The 20,341-nt window shown below is 41.8% G+C and overlaps 1 protein-coding gene across 2 annotated transcripts in view; it reads right to left on the reverse strand.

The window, feature by feature from the left end:
• The window catches only part of TTC7A (tetratricopeptide repeat domain 7A), a 158,921-nt gene that overhangs the window by 113,893 nt on the left and 24,687 nt on the right, over positions 1 to 20,341 (reverse strand). For both annotated transcript variants that reach the window (XM_049870552.1, XM_049870551.1), the window contains one exon: positions 10,053 to 10,183. In XM_049870552.1, coding sequence (XP_049726509.1) covers positions 10,053 to 10,183 — 131 coding nt within the window. The remainder of the gene's footprint in view (positions 1 to 10,052; positions 10,184 to 20,341) is intronic.

The following is a 20,341-nucleotide window of genomic DNA, read 5'->3' on the forward strand; positions in this document are numbered from 1 at the left end:
AATATCCTGCTCAAAAAAGACTGGATTATAGAAGATATTAAGGATGGAATAAAGAAATTCAGAGAATCCAATGAGAATGAAAACACTTCCTATCAGAACCTTTGGGACACAGCAAAAGCAGTGCTCAGAGGCCAGTTTATATCAATAAATGCACACATCCAAAAAGAAGAAAGGGCCAAAATCAAAGAACTATCCCTACAACTTGAACAAATAGAAAGAGAGCAACAAAAGAAACCCACAGGCACCAGAAGAAAACAAATAATAAAAATTAGAGCTGAACTAAATGAAATAGAAAACAGAAAAAGAACTGTAAGAATTAACAAGACCAAAAGCTGTTTTTTTGAAAAACTCAACAAAATTGATAAACAATTGGCCAAACTGACAAAAGAAAAAGAGGAGAGGAAGCAAATAACTTGAATAAGAAATGAAATGGGCGATATTACAACAGACCCAATTGAAATTAAAAGAATCATATCAGATTACTATGAAAAACTATACTCAAACAAATTTGAAAACCTAGAAGAAATGGTGAATTCCTAGAAACACACTACCTACCTAAACTAACACAAACAGAGGTAGAACAACTAAATAGACCCATAACAAAAGAAGAGATTGAAAAGGTAATCAAAAAACTCCCAACAAAAAAAAAAAAACCCTGGTCCGGACGGTTTCACTGCAGAGTTCTACCAAACTTTCAGAGAAGAGTTAACACCACTACTACTAAAGGTATTTCAGAGCATAGAAAAGGACGGAATACTACCAAACTCATTCTATGAAGCCATCATATCCCTGATACCAAAACCAGGTAAAGACACCAGGAGAAAAGAAAATTATAGACCTATATCCTTCATGAATATAGATGCAAAAATCCTCAACAAAATTCTAGCCGATAGAATTCAACAACATATTAAAAAAATAATTCACCATGACCAAGTGGGATTCATACCAGGTATGCAGGGATGGTTCAACATTAGAAAAACAATTAATGTAATCCACCACATAAATAAAACAAAAGACAAGAATCACATGATTTTATCAATTGATGCAGAAAAGGCATTTGACAAAGTTCAATACCCATTCATGATAAAAACTCTCGCCAAAATAGGAATAGAAGGAAAATTCCTTAACATAATAAAGGGCATTTATACAAAGCCAACAGCCAACATCACCCTAAATGGAGAGAGCCTGAAAGCATTCCTACTGAGATCAGGAACCAGACAAGGATGCATTTATCACCACTCTTATTCAACATTGTGCTGGAAGTCCTAGCCAGAGCAATTAGGATAGATAAAGAAATAAAGGGCATCCAGATTGGCAAGGAAGAAGTCAAAGTATCCCTATTTGCAGATGACATGATCTTATACACAGAAAACCCTAAAGAATCCTCCAGAAAACTACTGAAACTAATAGAAGAGTTCAGCAGAGTATCGGGATACAAGATAAACATAAAAAAATCAGTTGGATTCCTCTACACCAACAAAAAGAACACCGAAGAGGAAATCACCAAATCAATGCCATTTATAGTAGCCCCCAAGAAGATAAAATATTTAGGAATAAATCTTACCAGAGATGTAAAAGACTTATACAAAGAAAACTACAGTACACTTCTGCAAGAAACCAAAACAGACTTACATAAGTGGAAGAACATACCTTGCTCGTGGATAGGAAGACTTAACATTATAAAAATGTCTATTCTACTAAAAGTGATCTATACATTTAATGCAATTCCAATCCAAATCCCAAGGACATTCTTTAATGAGATGGAGAAACAAATCACCAATTTCATATGGAAAGGAAAGAGGCCCCGGATAAATAAGGCATTACTGAAAAAGAAGAGCAAAGTGGGAGGTCTTACTTTACCTGATTTTAGAACCTATTATACCGCCACAGTAGTCAAAACAGCCTGGTACTGGTACAACAACAGATACGTGGACCAATGGAACAGAATTGAGAATTCAGACATAAATCCATCCACATATGAGCAGTTGATATTTGACAAAGGCCCCAAAACAGTTAAATGGGGGAAAAGACAGTCTTTTTAACAAATGGTACTGGCATAACTGGATATCCATCTGCAAAAAAAATGAAACAAGACCCATACCTTACTCCATGCACAAAAACTAACTCAAAATGGATCAAAGACCTAAATATAAAATCTAAAACAATAAAGATCATGGAAGAAGAAACAGGGACAACGTTAGGAGCCCTAATACATGGCATATACAGTATACAAAAGATTATAAAGAATGTAGAAGAAAAACTAGATAACTGGGAGCTCCTGAAAATCAAACACTTATGCTTATCCAAAGACTTCACCAAAAGAGTAAAAAGACTACCTACAGACTGGGAAAAAGTTTTTAGCTATGACATTTCTGATCAGTGCCTGATGTCTACAATCTATATGATACTACAAAAACTCAACTGCAAAAAGACAAATAACCCAATTAAAAAATGGGCTGAAGATATGAATAGACACTTCACTAAAGAAGACATTCAGGTAGCTAACAGATAGATGAGGAAATGTTCATGATCATTAGCCATCAGAGAAATGCAGATGAAAACTACAATGAGATTTCATCTCACTCCAACAAGGCTGGCATTAATCCAAAAAACACAAAATAATAAGTGTTGGAGAGGCTGTGTAGAGATTGGAACACTTATACACTGCTGGTGGAAACGTCAAATAGAATAACCACTGTGGAAATTGATTTGGCATTTCCTTAAAAAGCTAGAAATAGAACTACCATACAATCCAGCCATCCCACTCCTTGGAATATACCCTAGAGAAATAAGAGCCTTTACATGAACAGATATACGCACACCCATGTTTATTGCAGCACTGTGTACAATAGCAAAAACATGGAAGCAACCAAGGTGCCCATCAACCGATGAATGGGTAAATAAACTATGGTATATTCACACAATGGAATACTATGGATCAATAAAGAACAGTGAGGAATCTGTGAAACATTTCATAACATGGAGGAACCTGGAAGGCATTATGCTGAGTGAAATTAGTCAGCTGCAAAAGGACAAATATTGTATAAGAACACTATTATAAGAACTCGAGAAATAGTTTAAACTGACAAGAAAACATTCTTTTGTGGTAACAAGAGAGGGGAGAGAGGGAGGGTGGAGAGGGGAGAGAGGGAGGGTGGAGAGGGGTGTTCACTAATTAGATAGTAGATAAGAACTACTTTAGGTGAAGGGAAAGACAGCACACAATACAGGGGAGGTCAGCACAATTGGACTGAACCAAAAGCAAAGAAGTTGCCTGAATAAACTGAATGCTTTGAAGGCCAGCATAGCAGGGGCAGGGGTCTGGGGACCATGGTTTCAGGGGACATCTAAGTCAACTGGCATAATAAAATCTATTAAGAAAACATTCTGCATTCCACTTTGAAGAGTGGCATCTGGGGTCTTAAATGCTAGCAAGCAGCCATCTAAGATGCATCAACTGGTCTCTACCCACCTGTATCAAAGGAGAATGAAGAACACCAAGGACACAAGGTGATTACGAGCCCAAGAGACAGAAAGGGCCACATGAACCAGTAACTACATCATCCTGAGACCACAAGAACTAGATGGTGCCCGGCTACAACCGATGACTGCCCTGACAGGGAACACAATAGAGAACCCCTGAGGGAGCAGGAGAGCAGTGGGAGGCAGACCCCAAATTCTCATAAGACCAGACTTAATGGTCTGACTGAGACTGGAAGGACCCTGGTGGTCATGGCCCTCAGATCTTCTGTTGCCCCAGGACAGGAACCACTCCTGAAGCCAACTCTTCAGACATGGATTGGACTGGACAATGAGTTGGAGAAGGATGCTGGTGAGCAGTGAGCTTCTTGGATCAGGTGGACTCTCGAGACTATGTTGGCATCTCCTGCGTGGAGGAGAGATGAGAGGGTGGAGGGGGTTAGAAGCAGGTGAAATGGTCACGAAAATAGAGAGTGGAGGGAGAGAGCAGGCTGTCTCATTAGGGGGAGAGTAATTGGGAGTGTACAGCAAGGTGTATATGGGTTTTTGTGTGAGACTGACTTGATTTGTAAACTTTCACTTAACGCACAATAAAAATTATTAAAAAAAAATAAAGAAAGAACCAAGAAATCTTCTGGAAGAAAAGAACTTCTTGGAATTACTCGAGGTAGAATTCAAAATATTAATATACAGAACTCTTCAAGAGATCCAGAAGGAGATCAGGCAAAACACAGAACAAGCCAAGGAACACACACGCTTTGTCTAAAGCAACAGAGGAACTTAAGAAGGTTATACAAGAGCATAATGACAAATTTAAAAGGCTGCAAGAATCCATAGAGACAGCAAACAGAAATCCAAAAGATTAACAATAAAATTTCAGAATTAGACAACTCAATAGAAAGTCAAAGGAACAAAAGTGAGGAAATGGAAGTCAGAATTAGTGAGATTGAAGATAAAGCACTTGATGTCAACTTATTTGAGGAAAAATCAGATAAAAGAATAAAAAAAAAAATGAAGAAACCGTAAGAATTATGTGGACTGTATCATGAAGAATGTCCTACGTGTCATTGGAGTACCAGAACAGGGGCATAACAGAAAATACCGAGAGAACTGTTGAAGATTTGTTGGCAGGAAACTTCCCTGATATCATGAAAGATGAGAAGATATCTATCCAAGAAGTTCATTGAACTTCACACAAGGTAGATCCCAAAAGAAAGTCACCAAGACACATTATAATCAAACTTGCCAAAACCAAAGACAAAAGAGAATTTTAAGAGCAGCTAGGGATAAACGAAAAGTCATCTACAAAGGAGAGTCAATAAGAGTAATCTATTGACGACTCAGCAGAAACCATGCAGGCAAGAAGGCAATGGGATGACAAATACAAACCTTGAAGGAAAAAAATTACCAGCCAGGGATTATATACCCAGCAAAAGCGTCTCTCAAATATGATGGCGAAATTAGGGCATGTCCAGATAAACAGAAGTTTAGGAAATTTGTAAAAACCAAACCAAAATTACAAGAAATACTAAAGGGAATCCTCTGGTTAGAAAATCAATAACATCAGATAAGAACCCAAGACTAGAACATGGGACAGAGCAACCAGATATCAACCCAGATAGAGAAGTCACAAAAATAAATTAAAGCTAAAATACTGAAAATAGGGAAACAGAGACGTCAGTACATAAAAGATGACAACATTAAAACAAAAAACAGGGACTAAATAATGTAGCCATAGATCTTTCATATGGAGAGGAAGTCAAAGCGATACAAAGAAATAAAAGATTGGTTTAAACTTAGAAAATAGGGGTAAATACTAAGATAACCACAAAGGAAACTAACGATCCTACACATCAAAATAAAAAGCAAGAAAAACACAAAGACTCAGCAAATACAAAATCAACAACAATGAAAAGGACACAAAGAAAATACATAAAGAAAAACAACTCTGCACAAAAAATAAAGTGGAACAAAGAAACTGTCAACAACACACAAAAAAAGGCATCAAAATGACAGCACTATACTCATACCTACCCATAATTACGCTGAATGTAAATGGACTAAATGCACCAATAAAGAGAGAGAGTGGCAGCATGGATAAAAAAGAGGGGTTCTTAGTTCCTCGGAGGTTGAGAAGACACACGGCATTGCTAAGAATGAACAAGCTTCTGTGCCCTGCCCTCTCTCGACCAGAAATAACCAGGTGTGGGGCCCACTTGTCTGCCCACTGCCACCAGGCAATGACTCCAGTCCTGGCACCATTACAGCCCATTACCCTAATCTCCTTCTAAAAGTTCAAAGCCTAGGCTTTAGGCAGAGTAGAAGGCTTTATCTTTTTCAAGAGTTTCCTCCAAGCAACATGAAATTCAAACGCAAAAAGCTCACAAAACATGACTGTCTAGCAGTGACCCATGTCACGGCCTCAGAAGAGGTCAACTCGCCCATGTCAGGTCTCCAGGCAAGCCTCACTCAGGGAACAAGCACTGAGTCCTGCCTGCGCTGAGCCCCTTAACAACTTCTTTCTTCCATTAGTCCCAACAGGTAGAGGGACTCTGTAGGGCAGTGGCTCTCAAGGGTGAGTGGTTTTGCTCCCAGGAGACATTTGGTAGTGTTTTGGAGCCCTGAAGGTGCAATAATTAAGAGCTAAGGCTGCTAACCAAATGACTGGCAGTTAGAACCCACCAGTGGCTCCTTGGAAACCCGATGGGGCAATTCTACTCTGTTCTATAGGTTCTCTATCAGTTGGAATCAACTCGACAGCAATGGGTTTGATTATTTTGTTTTTGTTTTTTGGAGACATTTCGGGTTGCCATAACTGGGGGATGGGAGAGGAGGTGCTGCTGGATCTAGTGGGTAGAGGCCAGGGATGCTGCTAAACATCCTATAATGCACAGGACAGTCCCCGCAACAAAGAATTATCCAGCCCAACATGTAAATACTGCTGAGGTTTAGAAACCCTTGTTGTTAGGTGCCGTCGAATTGGTCCTGACTCATAGTGACCCCATGTGCAACAGAAACCAAACACTGCCTGGTCCAGCGTCCTCCTTACAATTGTTGTTAAGCTTGAACTCATTGTGTCAATCCATCTCATTGAGGATCTTCCTCTTTTTCGCTGACCCTCTACTTTACCAAGCATGATGCTCTTTTACAAGGACTGGTCCCATCTGATAACATGTCCAAAGTACATGAGACAAAGTCTCACCATCCTCCCTTCTAAGGGGCATTCTGACTGTACTTCTTCCAAGACAGATTTGTTCATTCTTCTGGCGGTCCACAAACCAAAAAACCAAACCCAGTGCTGTCGAGTCGATTATGACTCATAGCGACCCTAACAGACAGAGTAGAACTGCCCCATTGAGTTTCCAAAGAGTGCCTGGCAGATTCGAACTGCTGACCCTTTGGTTAGCAGCCATAGTGCTTAACCACTATGCAACCAGGGTTTCCCCGGCAGTCCATGGTTTACTCAATATTCTTCACCAACACCACAATTCAAAGGCACCAATTCTCTGATCTTCCTTATTCACTGCCCAGCTTTTGCGTGCATATGAGGCAACTGAAAACACCATGGCTTGGGTCAGGTGGCCCTTAGTCCTTAAAGTGACATCTTTGCTTTTCAACACTTTAAAGAGGTCTTTTGCAGCAGATTTACTCAATGCAATATGTTCTTTGATTTCCTGACTGCTGCTTATGTGGGCATTGATTGTGGATCCAAGTAAAATGAAATCGTTGACAACTTCAACATTTCCTGTTTATTATGATGTTGCTCATTGGTCTAATTTTGATTGTTTTTATTTTCTTTATATTGAGGTGTAATCCATACCGTCCAGCTTTCATACATTCCACTTTCCAATTATTAATGGATATTTGCAGCTGTTTCTTCTCATTTTGAGGCGTACCACATCAGCAAATGAGGGTCCCAAAAGCTTGACTCCACCAACATCATTAAGGTCGACTCTACTTTGAGGAGGCAGCTCTTCCCCAGTCATATTTTGAGTGCCTTCCAATCTGGGGGGCTCATCTTCCAGCACTATATCAGACAATGTTCTGCTGCTATTTATAAGGTTTTCACTGACCAATCTTTTTATAAGTAGATTGCCAGGTCCTTCTTGTCTGAAAGCTCCACCGAAACGTATCCAGCACGGGTGGCCCTGCTGGTATGTGTTAGTCATTTAGTGCTGCCACAACAGAAGTCCATAAGCGGATGGCTTCCACAAACAGGAGTTTATTCTCTCACAGTCCAGTAGGTAGAAGTCCGAATTCAGGGCGCCGGCTCCAGGGGAAGGCGTTCTCTCTCCCTTGGCTCTGGAGGAAGGTCCTTGTCATTAGTGTTCCCTTGGTCCGGAAGCATCTCAGCACAGAAACCTCAGGCCCAAAGGACGCTCTCTGTTTCCAGCTCTGCTTTCTTGGTGATATGAGGTCCCCATGTCTCTCTGCTCGCTTTTCTCTTTTATATCTCAAAAGAGACTGGCTTAAGACACTATCTAATCTTGTAGACCTCATCAATATAACTGCTGCTAATTCCTCGTATTACATCATAGTGACAGGATTTACAACATATAGGGAAATCACATCAGAAGATAAAATGGTAGAAAATCATACAACCATATGAGGGAATTATGATCTAGCCAAGTTGACAGATATTTTGGGGGGACACAATTCAATCCATGACATGGTATTTGAAATACCGGTAGCAGAGATTCCAGCATCACAGCAACATGCAAGCACCACAGTACGATAAACCGACAGATGAGAGAAATGCTACTCCAGGGTAACTGACCCGGCCAGAGGTTGACTCCTTCAAAAAGACCAGTTGCCCTCAAGTCAGTTCCAACTCATGGCTACCTCGTGTGTGTCAGAGTAGAACTTTACTCCACAGAATTTTCAATGGCTGATTTTTTCAGAAGTAGATCATCAGGCCTTTCTTTCAAGGATCTTTTGGGCATACTTGAATTCTAACCTTTTGGTTAGCAGCTGAGTATGTTAACCACTTGTACCACCCTGAATGCTCCTGAAGGCTCATCACAAAAGCAGGTGCTGGGTTGACATTTTGGCCTTTGCCAAACAAGTGAGCTCAAGCATCCTCTGGGCTCTAAGTCTCTCAGCTCATGACCACCTCCTTCCTGAGGAAGCTAGTCCTAGTCTACCCTGCTAGAGAACCTGCCAGCAGAATGCCTAAGCACCACCCCAATATGCCCCAGCAAGCAACCAAAGCCACTCTCCCTGGGTTCAAATGCTGCCAAACCCACTTACTAATTTTATAAACTCCACAAATCTATTTTACCCTTCTCCAACAAAGCTCAGCTTCCTCATTCGTAAAGTGGGAATAACTACAGTATCTATTTCATACAGTGAGAGTTAAATTATAGAATGAGCGTTAAGTATTCAGAATAGTGCCTGGAAAAAGGAGGTACGCAAAGTGAGTGCCATCTTTGCTGAGTGTAGCTGCCTGTCCTCCCGCCTGTGAAACCAAGAGCCTCCCTCAGAAGGGGGAGATGGGGGTAATCATAAGGGCAAGCTGCCCACACCTGGAATGAAGACCCTGCAGAGAGTTAGTACAGGCCCACCGTGGGGGAGCTGGGAGATGACGAGGTTGCAGACTGGCTGAAACCCTGCTCTTTGTCTGCCTCTGAAAGGCTTGGGGAACAGCCCCAAGGTTCCACCGCCCCAGGGATCTAGCAGGAAGTAGCTGGAGCGCGCAGAGCAGGGAAGGGTCTCTGGTTTCAAGAACCAGCCTGGCTCTACGCCTTCCAAGATGAGAGTGCTGAGCGAACCATTTAATCTTTCTAAACCTTAGTTTTATCTTTTAATCAGCGATAGAGTACCTACATCAGAGCTGCGGTGAGGAGTGTTTAAGTTACCAGATGCAAAGAGGGCTCTCACACTTGGTCATATAAATTGAGTCCATCAAGGAGGCTCCGTGCGCCTCACAGATAGAGCGGATGCACTGATGTATCAAAACTATTTTCTGGTAGTAAAGAGTCTCCTTCTAGCAAAAGCGGTGTATGCTATAATCATTTTTCCAGCCAATGAAGTAGAGTATCTTCAGGGAGGGGTGCCTTTTCCTAATTTGCACAAGGGTCCCTGTTATAGATTGAATTATGTCCCCCCAAAATACGCATTGTAAATCCTAACCTCTATGCTTGTGGTTATGATCCCATTTGGGAATGGGTGGTCTTTGTTATGTTAACAAGGCAGGATTAGTGCAGGGTGTATCTTGAGTCAATCTCTTTTGAGGTATAAAAAGAGATTAAACAAGTGAGCAGAGAGAGATGGGGGAAGAGAGATGCCAAGACCCATGGAGACCTCCAAGGAACCAGGAAGCAGAAGCTGAAGAGACAAGGACCTTCCTTCAGAGCTGACACAGACAGAAAGCCTTCCCCTCAAGCCAGCACCCTGAATTTGGACTTCTAGCCTCCTAACTGTGAGAAAATAAATTTCTATTTGTTAAAGCCACCCACGTACGGTATTTCTGTTATAGCAGCACTAGATAGCTGGGACAGTCCCCTGAATGGAAATCACTTTTGTAGGAATAGAGGGCAGCCATCGCCACAGAGTTATTATTCCCAGCTCACCTTCTCCAATTCCTGCAGAAACACCTGAGCGATCCAGGAGGCCCTCTCGAAGCAGGTGATCACTTCTTCCTCCCTCTCAGTCAGGCGGTTGGAGGAAGCGATGGAGTTGGGTAGGCGTTCCAGGGAGAGGCCTGCAGGAGGAGGAGAACACCTCAGACCTGCCTTGCTCAGGCCCCTCTGACTCCAGGCCCTTCCCATGGCCCAGAGTGGGCTCATCCAAAACGACATATGCTTTGGAGCAGCCAGCAGGAGGTGGGGGTCTGCAGAGGGGAAGGAGGAAGCTAAAGCGATGGTGGTATTAGCTGTGGCTGGGATCAAGCAGTGGGCTGACAGAAGGCATTCACTCCCCATGTGGCAAATCAGACTGTGTTACCCCCCAGTTCTTCCCTATCCTTCCAGGCCAATTTCTCCATGAAGCCATTCCAGACCTCCTCCTTCCATTTGTTAGAACTAAAATACCCATGCTCAAGACACTCGCCACTTTCTACATTGTACTATGGTTATTTATGTTCAACTCTTTTCTCTCTTATCAGCTGAAAGGTCTATGTGGCAAAATGTGAACCTTTTTAGGTTACCATATCCCTAGTACAGCAGCTCGCTCCCAGTAGGAGCCTGAGTTATGCAGCCTTTTATACATATCCCTCCCATGGAACCAAAGTTTCTACCTTGTATAAGTTATTTGTGTTCAAGTCTTATCCACCCAGAGCAGAATCTACTGTTGTAAATCCCTGTTATAGATAGAATTGTGTCCCCAAAAAACATGCGTTGTAAATCCTAGCCCCTGTACCTGTGGATGGGAGTCCTGGCGCAAAGTGGTTAAGCCCTTGGCTGCTAACCGAAAGGTCGAAGGTTCAAACCCACCAGCCCCTCCACTGAAGAACGATGTGGCAGTCTGCTCCTGTGAGGATTACAGCCTTGGAAACCCTATGGGGTGGTTCTGCTCTGTCCTATGGGGTAGCTATGAGTCGGAATCTATTCAATGGCAATGGATTTGGTTTTAGGTTTTATACAGGTTGATGTAATCCCATTTGAAATAGGGCTTCCTTTGTTATGTTAAAGAGGCCATCAGTGTGGGGTGTGTCTTAAGCCAATCACTTTTTGAGATATAAAAGGAGCAGACTAGGCATAGAAGCAGGGAAGAATTTTCCCTCAGAGCAGACACAGAGAGCCTTCTCGGCACCCTGAATTCAGACCTCTAGCCTCTTAAACCGAGAAAATGAATTTCTGTTTGTTAAAGCCACCCACTTGTGGTATTCCTGTTATATAACCAAAATGAAATCCGGTACCAGGAGTAGGGTGCTGCTCTAACAAATACTTAAAATATGGAAGTGGTTCTGCAATTAGGTAATGGGTAGAGGCTGCAGAAATCTTGATATGCTTCATAGTAAGGCCCTGGTTGCCTCTGAAGAGATTATTGGTAGAGTTATGGGCATTAAGGGCAATTCTGATGAGAGCTCAGAAAGAATTGAGAGCTGTAATGAAAGATTTTATCATCATAAACAAAATGTTGCTAGAAATGCGAACATTAAATATGCTTCTGGTGAAACTTTAAAAGGAAATGATGAACATGTAATTGGACACTTAAGAGAAGTTCATGCTTTTTATGCAGTCTGAATTATGTTCAAATGTTTGGAAGATAAAATTTTTAAGTGATGAACCTAGGTACTTGGCTGAGGAGATTTCTAAGCAAGATCTTAAAGAGGCCATGCAGTTTCTCCTTGCTGCTTATAGTAAAATGTGCCAGGAAAGACATACACTTAAAAATGAACTGTCCAAAATGAAACCAGAACTTAAAGACTTGGAAAATTCTGTTGTACAAACTAAGGAAATGTGTCCTGGAAAAACTTTCACCGAGGGCGTGGCTACTCAATCTTTTGTTCAACAGATAAAGCCTGTGACTAGTAGATCTATTCAACTACCATAGCAGAAAGCGACAGGGACAGTACAAACTGAAAAAAAGGTGCCTACCTCCTGGAATTCTACAGGCAGGAAACAGGTTATCTTAGTTATCCAGTGCTACTAAAACAGAAATACCACAAATGGGTGGCTTTGACAAACAGAAATTTATTTTCTTACAGTTTAGAAAACCAAAATCATTGCCATCAAGTCAATTCCAACTCATAGTGAGCCTAAAGGACAGAGTAAAACTGCCCTATAGGGTTTCCAAGTAGCAGTTGGTGGATTTGAACTGCTGACCTTTAGGTTAGTGGCTGAGCTCTTAACCACTATGCCACCAGGGCTCCTTTCACAGTTTAGCAGGCTAGAAGTCTGAATTCAGCATGCCATCTTTAGGGGAAGGCTTTCTCTCTCTGTGAGCTCTGGAAGAAGGTCCTTGTCTCTTCTGAGTTTCTGTTCCTAGGCGATCTTCACGTGACTTGGCATCTCTCTTCCCTCGTCTCTGCTTCTCTAGATTCTGTTTAATTTCTTTTATAGCTCAAAAGAGACTGACTTAAGACACAGCCTATACTAATCCTGCCTCATTAACATAATAGGCAACTCATTCCCAAATGGGATTATAACCAGAAGCATGGAAGTTAGGACCTACAACACATATTTGGGAGGACATGATTCAATCCATAACAGAGGCCAATGGAATGACTTGGTTGCAAATACTTGTTGTCCTCCAAGAAAGGGAAGGCATCATCCCTGGAACAGTTTGGAGATCAGCAGAACTACTGGAAGGACCATGACCAGCAGGGCTGCCTCCATTTGGAAGGGTGGGAAAACCACTTCCTAGATTTCAAAAAGTCAGATCTCCACCACTTCATTTCCAGTGTGGGGCTGCTGTTCAGGAAGGCCAAGAGGATGGGGCCACTGCCCAAAGCTGAGGTGGGTGGCTGCCATACCCAAGGGTCAGGTTACAATGGAGCCACCAGGGGCTAAAGGGGTGAGGTCCAAACTCAGGTGGATAAGAAAATGTGACCACTCAACGCCTAGGGAGCAGAGTTGCCTTCCCAGTGGATCTGGAAGGTGGGGTGAATGCCCAGGGCCAAGGGGCTTCTACCCAGGATCCGGAGAGCTTAACCAATGTCCACAGTCTGGAGGGCAGAGCCATTGCAGAGGATTATTTTCAGGCTTGAGAGCGAATGTAATTTGTTCTCCTGGGTTTTGGGCTTGTTTGGTGCCCATGAGCCCTTCTTTCCAATTTCTCTCATTTATAATGGAAATGTCTATATCATTGTACTCTGGAAACAAACAACTTGTATTCTAGGTTTCACAGGCCCACTAACAGAAAGGAATTTTTCCCCAGGATGAAACACACCCAAAGTCTCACCCATACTTGATATAAATGATCCAGAAGATGAGACTTTGGATTTACAGTTGACGCAGGAATGGGATAAGACTTCTGGGATGATGTGATGGTGTTTTGCATGTGGGAAGAACATGCATTTTGGGAAGCCAAAGGGTGGAATGTTAGGGACGGAACTGTGTCTCAAAAAAATGTGGGAAACCCTGGTGGTGTACTGGTTAAGTGCTATGGCTGCTAATCAAAGGGTTGGCAGTTCGAGTCCATCAGGCACTTCTTGGAAACTCTGTGGGGCAGTTCTACTCAGTCCTATAGGGTCACTATGAGTTGGAATCGACTCGACAGCAACAGGTTTTTTTTTAAAAATACCTGTGCATAAAATTCCATTTGGGAATGGGACTTTTTTTTTTTTTTAAATACCTGTGCATATAATTCCATTTGGGAATAGGACTTTCTTTGTTGTGTTAATGAGGTCATATCAGTGTAGGGTGTGTTGTAAGCCAATCAACTGTGAGATATAAAAAGAGCAGATTAGGCACAGAACAAAGGAAGCGCAGATGGGGGAAGATAGATACCAGGCCACATGAAGGTAACCAAGGAACAAAACTTCTAGAGCTAACAGAGGAATTTAGCAAAGTTGCAGCACACGAGGTCAACAAATAAAAATCAGTTAGGTTTCTATACACCAGTAATAAGAAATCTGAAAGGGAAATTAGGGAAACAATTCCATTTATAATACTATAGAAGAGAATAAAATACCTAGGGATAAATTTAACCAGGGATGTAAAGGACTTGTACAATCCTTCTGAAAGACATTAAAGAAGACTTAAATAAATGGAAAAATCTTTCATGCTCATGAATTGGAAGACTTAATGTTGTTAACCTGCCAATACTACCTAAAGCCATGTAGAGATCCAACGCAATCCCAGTCAAAATTCTAACAATCTAGGAAAACTCAATCTCCAGCTTTATATGGAATAGCAAGAAGCCCTGAATAGCTAAAGCAACGTTGAAAGAGAAGAAGAAAGTAGGAGGATTCAAAATTTCTGATTTTAAAACATATTATACAGCTACAGTAATCAAAACAACCTTGTACTGGTATAACAATAAACACATAGGGCCACAGAACAGAACTGAGAATCTAGAAATAAACCCACACATCTATGGTCAACTGATTTTTCACAAGGGTGCTAAATCCATTCAATGGGGAAAGAAGAGTCTCTTCAATAAATGGTGCTGGGAAAACTACATTTCCACACACAGAAAAATGAAACAGGATCCATGCCTCACACCATACACACAAAAAAATTCAAAATGGATTAAGAACCTAAATATGAAAATTGAAACTATAAAATTATTAGAAGAAAATGCAGAGGCAATGCTGTCGGGCCTAGCTTTTAACAACAAATTATCTAATAACAAAAGCACAAACAGCAAGAGACAAAATAAAAAAACGGGACCTCACAAAAATTAAAAACTTTACTCATCAAAAGACTACTAAATCATGGTTGCATGGGACATCCCACTTAACTGGCCTAATAACGTGTTTAGTGCTACTTTCCCACTTCTTATTGTGTTGCATAGCACCCGGGGTCTTAAAAGCTTACAAGCAACCACCCAGGGCACAACTGGTCTCTATTCAGCTGGAGAAACATAGGAAAAAGGTGAGTCAGGAATAGGAGGAGGAAATGGAATGTGTGGATAATTGCCTCCATGAACAACTGCCTCCTGTGCCATGAGACCAGAAGAACTGGATGGTGCCCGGTACCATTGCTGAACATGTTGATCAAAGAATTCTTATCAAAAGAGGGAAAATGTAGAACAGAATTTTAAATTCTAACAGAGTCCAGACTTTCTATAGTCATGGAGCTGAAACTAATGCCCCAAGATAATCTTTAAACCTTAAACCAAAATATTACCTGAAGACTTCTTAAAACCAATCGTTTAGCTGAACTAGTAAAAAATGTCTGCCTTGAGGATTATGCTCTTTTAAGAACTATTTATATTAGATCAAATTGACAACAGTAGCTCAAAAGATTAGATAAGAACCTTAGAGGGCAGTGAATTTATGCTAATTGGGGAGGAACAACTCAGAAAAGGAGGGTGAGAATGGTTGCACAACTCAAAGAATGCAATCAATGTCACTGAATTGTATAGTAGAAACTGTTGAATTGGAGTATGTTTTTCTGTGCATACTCTCAACAACAACAATAAATACTTTACCAAAAAAATGAAAAGACAAGCTAATGGCTGGGTAAATATCTGTAGAAATGATATACCCGATAAAAATTTAATAACCCAAATATACATAAAATTTTGACAATCTAACAACAAAAAGACAACCAAATCATAAAGGCCAAGGGACCTGAATAGACATTCTACCAAACAGAACATTCAAATGGCCACCAAACACATAAAAAGATGCTCAGCATCATTAGCCATCAGAGAGATGCAAATCAAAGCCACAATGAGACACCATTTTACTCCCTCTAGGATGGCTAAGAAAAAATTCTTAAAAAAAAAAAAAAAAAACAGAAAACAAATGTCGGCAAGTATGTGGGGAAATTGGACCCTTTATCTATTGCTTGTAGGGATGCAAAATGGCACAGCTGCTGTGGAAAACAGTGTGGCGTTTCCTCAGAACACTAAAACTAGAGCTATCATATGACCCAGCAATTCCTCTGCTTGGTATATACCCAAAAGACTTGAAAGCAGAGACTCAGAGACTTGCACACCAATGTTCATTGCTGCACTATTCACAATACCCAAAAGGTAGAAACAACCTAAATGTTCATCAACAGACAAATGGATAAATAAAATGTGCTACATACATACAATGGAACACTACTCAGCCTGTAAGAGAAATGAAGTATTGACACATGCTAAAATATGGAGCTTGAAAACACTATGCTGAGTGAAATAAGTCAATCACAAAAGCACAAATATTATATAAACTCGCTTATATAAAAAGACAAGAACAGGCAAATGTACATAGACCAAAGTTTATTAGTGGTTACCAGGGGTAGGAAGGAGAGGGAAGGGGGTGGGGGGCTATTACTTACAGAGTACTGAGTTTCAGTTTACAGTGATGGAAAAATAGCATTGATTAAGGGTAGGTTTGCACAGCCAATTATTGTGATTGCTGTCAATAAGTTGTATAGCTGTTAAATGTTGAATTCGCAAAAGTTGTGTGATACATTCACAAAAAAAAAAAAAAAGTAGCTGCTGAGGCTGCTTATGTATAACCACCTCATGGAATTTGGTTCCTTGGTTGGCAGGTTTAGGGTCATGGTTTCATGAGACATCCCAGTAAACTGGCCTAATAACATGTTTAGTGCTTCTATTCTACCTCCTAGTTTATTGGTAGTGCCTGAGGGTCTTAAAAGCTTGCAAGCAGCCATCCAAGGCACAATTGGTCTCTATTCACCTGGAGCAACAGAGGAAGAAGGTGAGTCAGGAACAGGAGGAGAAAATGGAATGTGTGGCTAATTGCCTCCATGAACAACTGCCTCCCGTGCCATGAGACCAGAACTGACTGGATGAGGCCCAGATGCCATTACTGAATGTGTTGATCAAAGATTCTATAGAAGAATCCTGATCCAAAGGGAGAAAATACAGAACAGAATTTCAAATTCTCATGACTCCAGACTTTCTGGAGTCATGGAGGCTAGATGAACCCCTGAAACTATTGCCCTGACATAATCATTAAACTTTAACCAAAAATATCCCCTGAAATTTTCTTAAAACCGACAATAGTAAAGAGCATCTGTCTTAAATATCATGCTCTTTTAAGATCTATCTATATGACAGCAGCAACTCAAAAGTTTAGATGGGAACCTTAGGGGGCAGTGGGTTTATGTTAATGGGGGAGGAACAACTCAGCAAAAGAAGGTGAGAATGGTTGCACAATTCGAAGAATGTTAATCAATGTCACTGAATTGCATGCACAGGAATTGTTGAATTGGTCTATGGTTTGCTATGTATACTCTCAACAACAAAAAATAAATCATTAAAAAAAAATTAAATCTATACAGAGTAAAGTTGAGATATGATAGAGAGGGCCAGATTCCTAAAAATACTGTTCGAGCACCTAGATTCAGCCTTGCCTGAAGCTCTATCCCCTGAAGTCTTCCAGTATATGAACCAGTAAATCCTGTCCCCATCTTCTATTTACTTATTCTTTTGTCTAAGTCAATTTGAATTGTGTTTCTGTCACTTGTAAACTAACACAGACCTCACTAGAGAGCATTGTCCTTCTGGTTCCCAACGAGCAGCATCCATGTCTATTTCATCTTTGTGTCCCACACAGTATTTTATGAATTGCTGTGTTGACACCGAATAATCAATATACAGTACTGTCAACTGCCAGAAGAACAAACAAATCAGTCTTAGAAAAAATGCAACCAGAATGCTCCTTAGAAGTGATAATGGCGAGACTTTGGCTCTCTTACTTTGAGCATGTCATCAGGAAAGAACAATCCCTAGAAAAGCACATGATGTTTGGTAAAGCAGAGGGTTAGCAAAATCAAAAGAAACCTTCAGTGAGATGGCTTGACATAATAGTCACAACTATGGACTCAAATATACCAATGATCATGAGGATGGCACAGGGCTGGGCATAGTGGTTTCATTCGGTTACATACAAGGTACCATGAGTGAGAGCCAACATGACGGCAACTAACAAGTGCTCAAGATGAACTCCCTGAAGGAATGTGTAAGACAGATTCCTCAGCTACTCCCTGACCTATAGTCCCAACATCCAACTAATGACCAAGTCCAGAACACTTCAAATCATCCCTCCTTCCCCTCTTCCTATCCTATTTCAGGCTTTATCTCCTGACCAGATGACCACACAGGTCTCCTAATTAGCCTCCCTGCCTCCAGTCTCACTCCACTCTAATCCATCCCACACCCTGGTACCAGAGTGATCCTTTTAAGCTTCCACTTCTTAAAACTTTCCAGTGGTCCCCACTGCTACAGGATAAGGTCCCAACTCCTGTCCATACCAGGCCTTCCAAGACCCAGTCCCTGCCACGTATCCAGCTTCACCTCTCACTGCACCACACCTGTTGCATCCACACCAAACCTCCTATTCCCAACAGCTGGGTTGGGAGGTACCTCCCTGACTTTGCTCAAGTTGTCCCTCCTGCCTAGAATGTACCCACCTACGTCCACCCAAAATTACTGCTCACCTACTGAGATACTGCTTGAGTGCCACTTGCTCCATGAAGCCCCTCCTGTATAACTGCCCATTCCTGCCTGTGGGCCCCCACATATCCTGTACATATTCCTACCCAACCATTTCCCATACTTAGTATTTGCCCACATACCTGTTTCCCCAACCAGACCTTAGGCTCTTTAAAGGCACCAATCTGATCTTAGTCGCCTTTCTACCACCTGGCACACAGTAGGCACTCAAGCATTGGCTGGCTGGACGAAAACACAACAAGCCTGATCAAGCCTGATCAAGTCTGACCAAGTACAAAGTGCTCTGCAAGTATAAGGTAAGGAATCACTACTGTTTTTCTTGGCTAGGTTCCAACTCAGGTGGCTTAGAGACCTTGCCCTCTGCCAGACAGGGATGTGACCAGGCCCAAAGGCTGGGGTGCTTCAGACGGGGGGAGGTGGGCACAGAATGTGGTTGCTCAATACAAAGACTCAGTCACCAAGCCTCCTGCCAAATGAGTCATGGATGGGAGGGAAAAGCTCCTCGCTCCAGAGGACTAAGAGGGGGAGGGCGAACAAAGGCAAAAGCAAGGAGACACAGAAAGAAGAAAGGAGGAGGCAGGCCGCCCAGCTGCTCTGCCGGTGCTGGCACCAGACATGTGGCCTCTCTACCCTACAGGAAGGTGGGACAAACACACAACTGCAGATGGCAGGAGGATACAGTCAACTCCAGAAGACATGGAGTGGGTTTGTTTTGACCTGGCCATCATATGGTCCCCAGAGAGATATGCTGCCTGCTAGGTTCCCTCCTGCCCCACTTCTGGGCCCAGAACTGGGATGGGCAATGCTAGGGGCCTAGAAGGTTCAGGCTGCCAGTCTCAAGCCACCTGTGGGCTGGCTGCTGCAAAGCGGTGAATTCAGGTACTGAATTCAGTGTCTGTGGGGCTCCAACTTTCCTGTGCTCCATTTGTCCCTTTTATTCCCATCAGACACCTCCCCACCATAGTTCTCCAAGAATTCTAAATTCCACCCTCCTTGAAAGCTCAAGGCAAAACCACCTCCTCTCTGAAGCCTTCCAGGTGAAGTTAAGCCTCCCTACCTCTGAGCCAGTAGAACATTGTTAGATTCATCTCCTATGGTTCCTATTCCCAAGAGGCAGTTGTTCAGACATAACTAGGGGATACTGCATGGTTTAAAATCAGGAAAGGTGTGGGTCAGGGTTGTATCCTTTCACCATACTGATTCAATCTGTATGCTGAGCAAAACTCCAAGAAGCTGGACTATATGAAGAAGAGCACAGCATCAGGATTGGAGGAAGACTCATTAACAACCTGCAATATGGAGATGACACAACCTCACTTGCTGAAAGTGAAGATACTTGCAGCACTCACTGATGAAGATCAAAGACCACAGCCTTCAGTACGGATTACACCTCAACATAAAGAAAACAAAAAATCCTCACAACTGGACCGATGAGCAACATCATGATAAATGGAGAAAAGATTGAAGTTGTCAAGGATTTCATTTTACTTGGATCCACAATCAATGCCCCTGGAAGCAGCAGTCAAGAAGTCAGATGACATATTGCATTGGGCAAATCTGCTGCAAAAGACCTCTTTAAAATGTTAAAAAGCAAAGATGTCACTTTGAGGACTAATACCTGACCCAAGCCATGGTATTTTCAATTATCTCATATGCGTGCAAAAGCTAGAGAACAAATAAGGAAGAACTGACGCCTTTGAATTATGGTGTTGGTGAAGAATATTGAATATACCACGGACTACCAGAAGAACGAACAAACATGTCTTGGAAGAAGTCATGGCCAGAATGTTCCTTAGAAGCAAGGATGGCGAGATTTCATCTCAGGTACTTTGGA

Source organism: Elephas maximus, chromosome 26 (assembly GCF_024166365.1).
Source record: "Elephas maximus indicus isolate mEleMax1 chromosome 26, mEleMax1 primary haplotype, whole genome shotgun sequence".
Lineage (NCBI taxonomy): Eukaryota > Metazoa > Chordata > Mammalia > Proboscidea > Elephantidae > Elephas > Elephas maximus.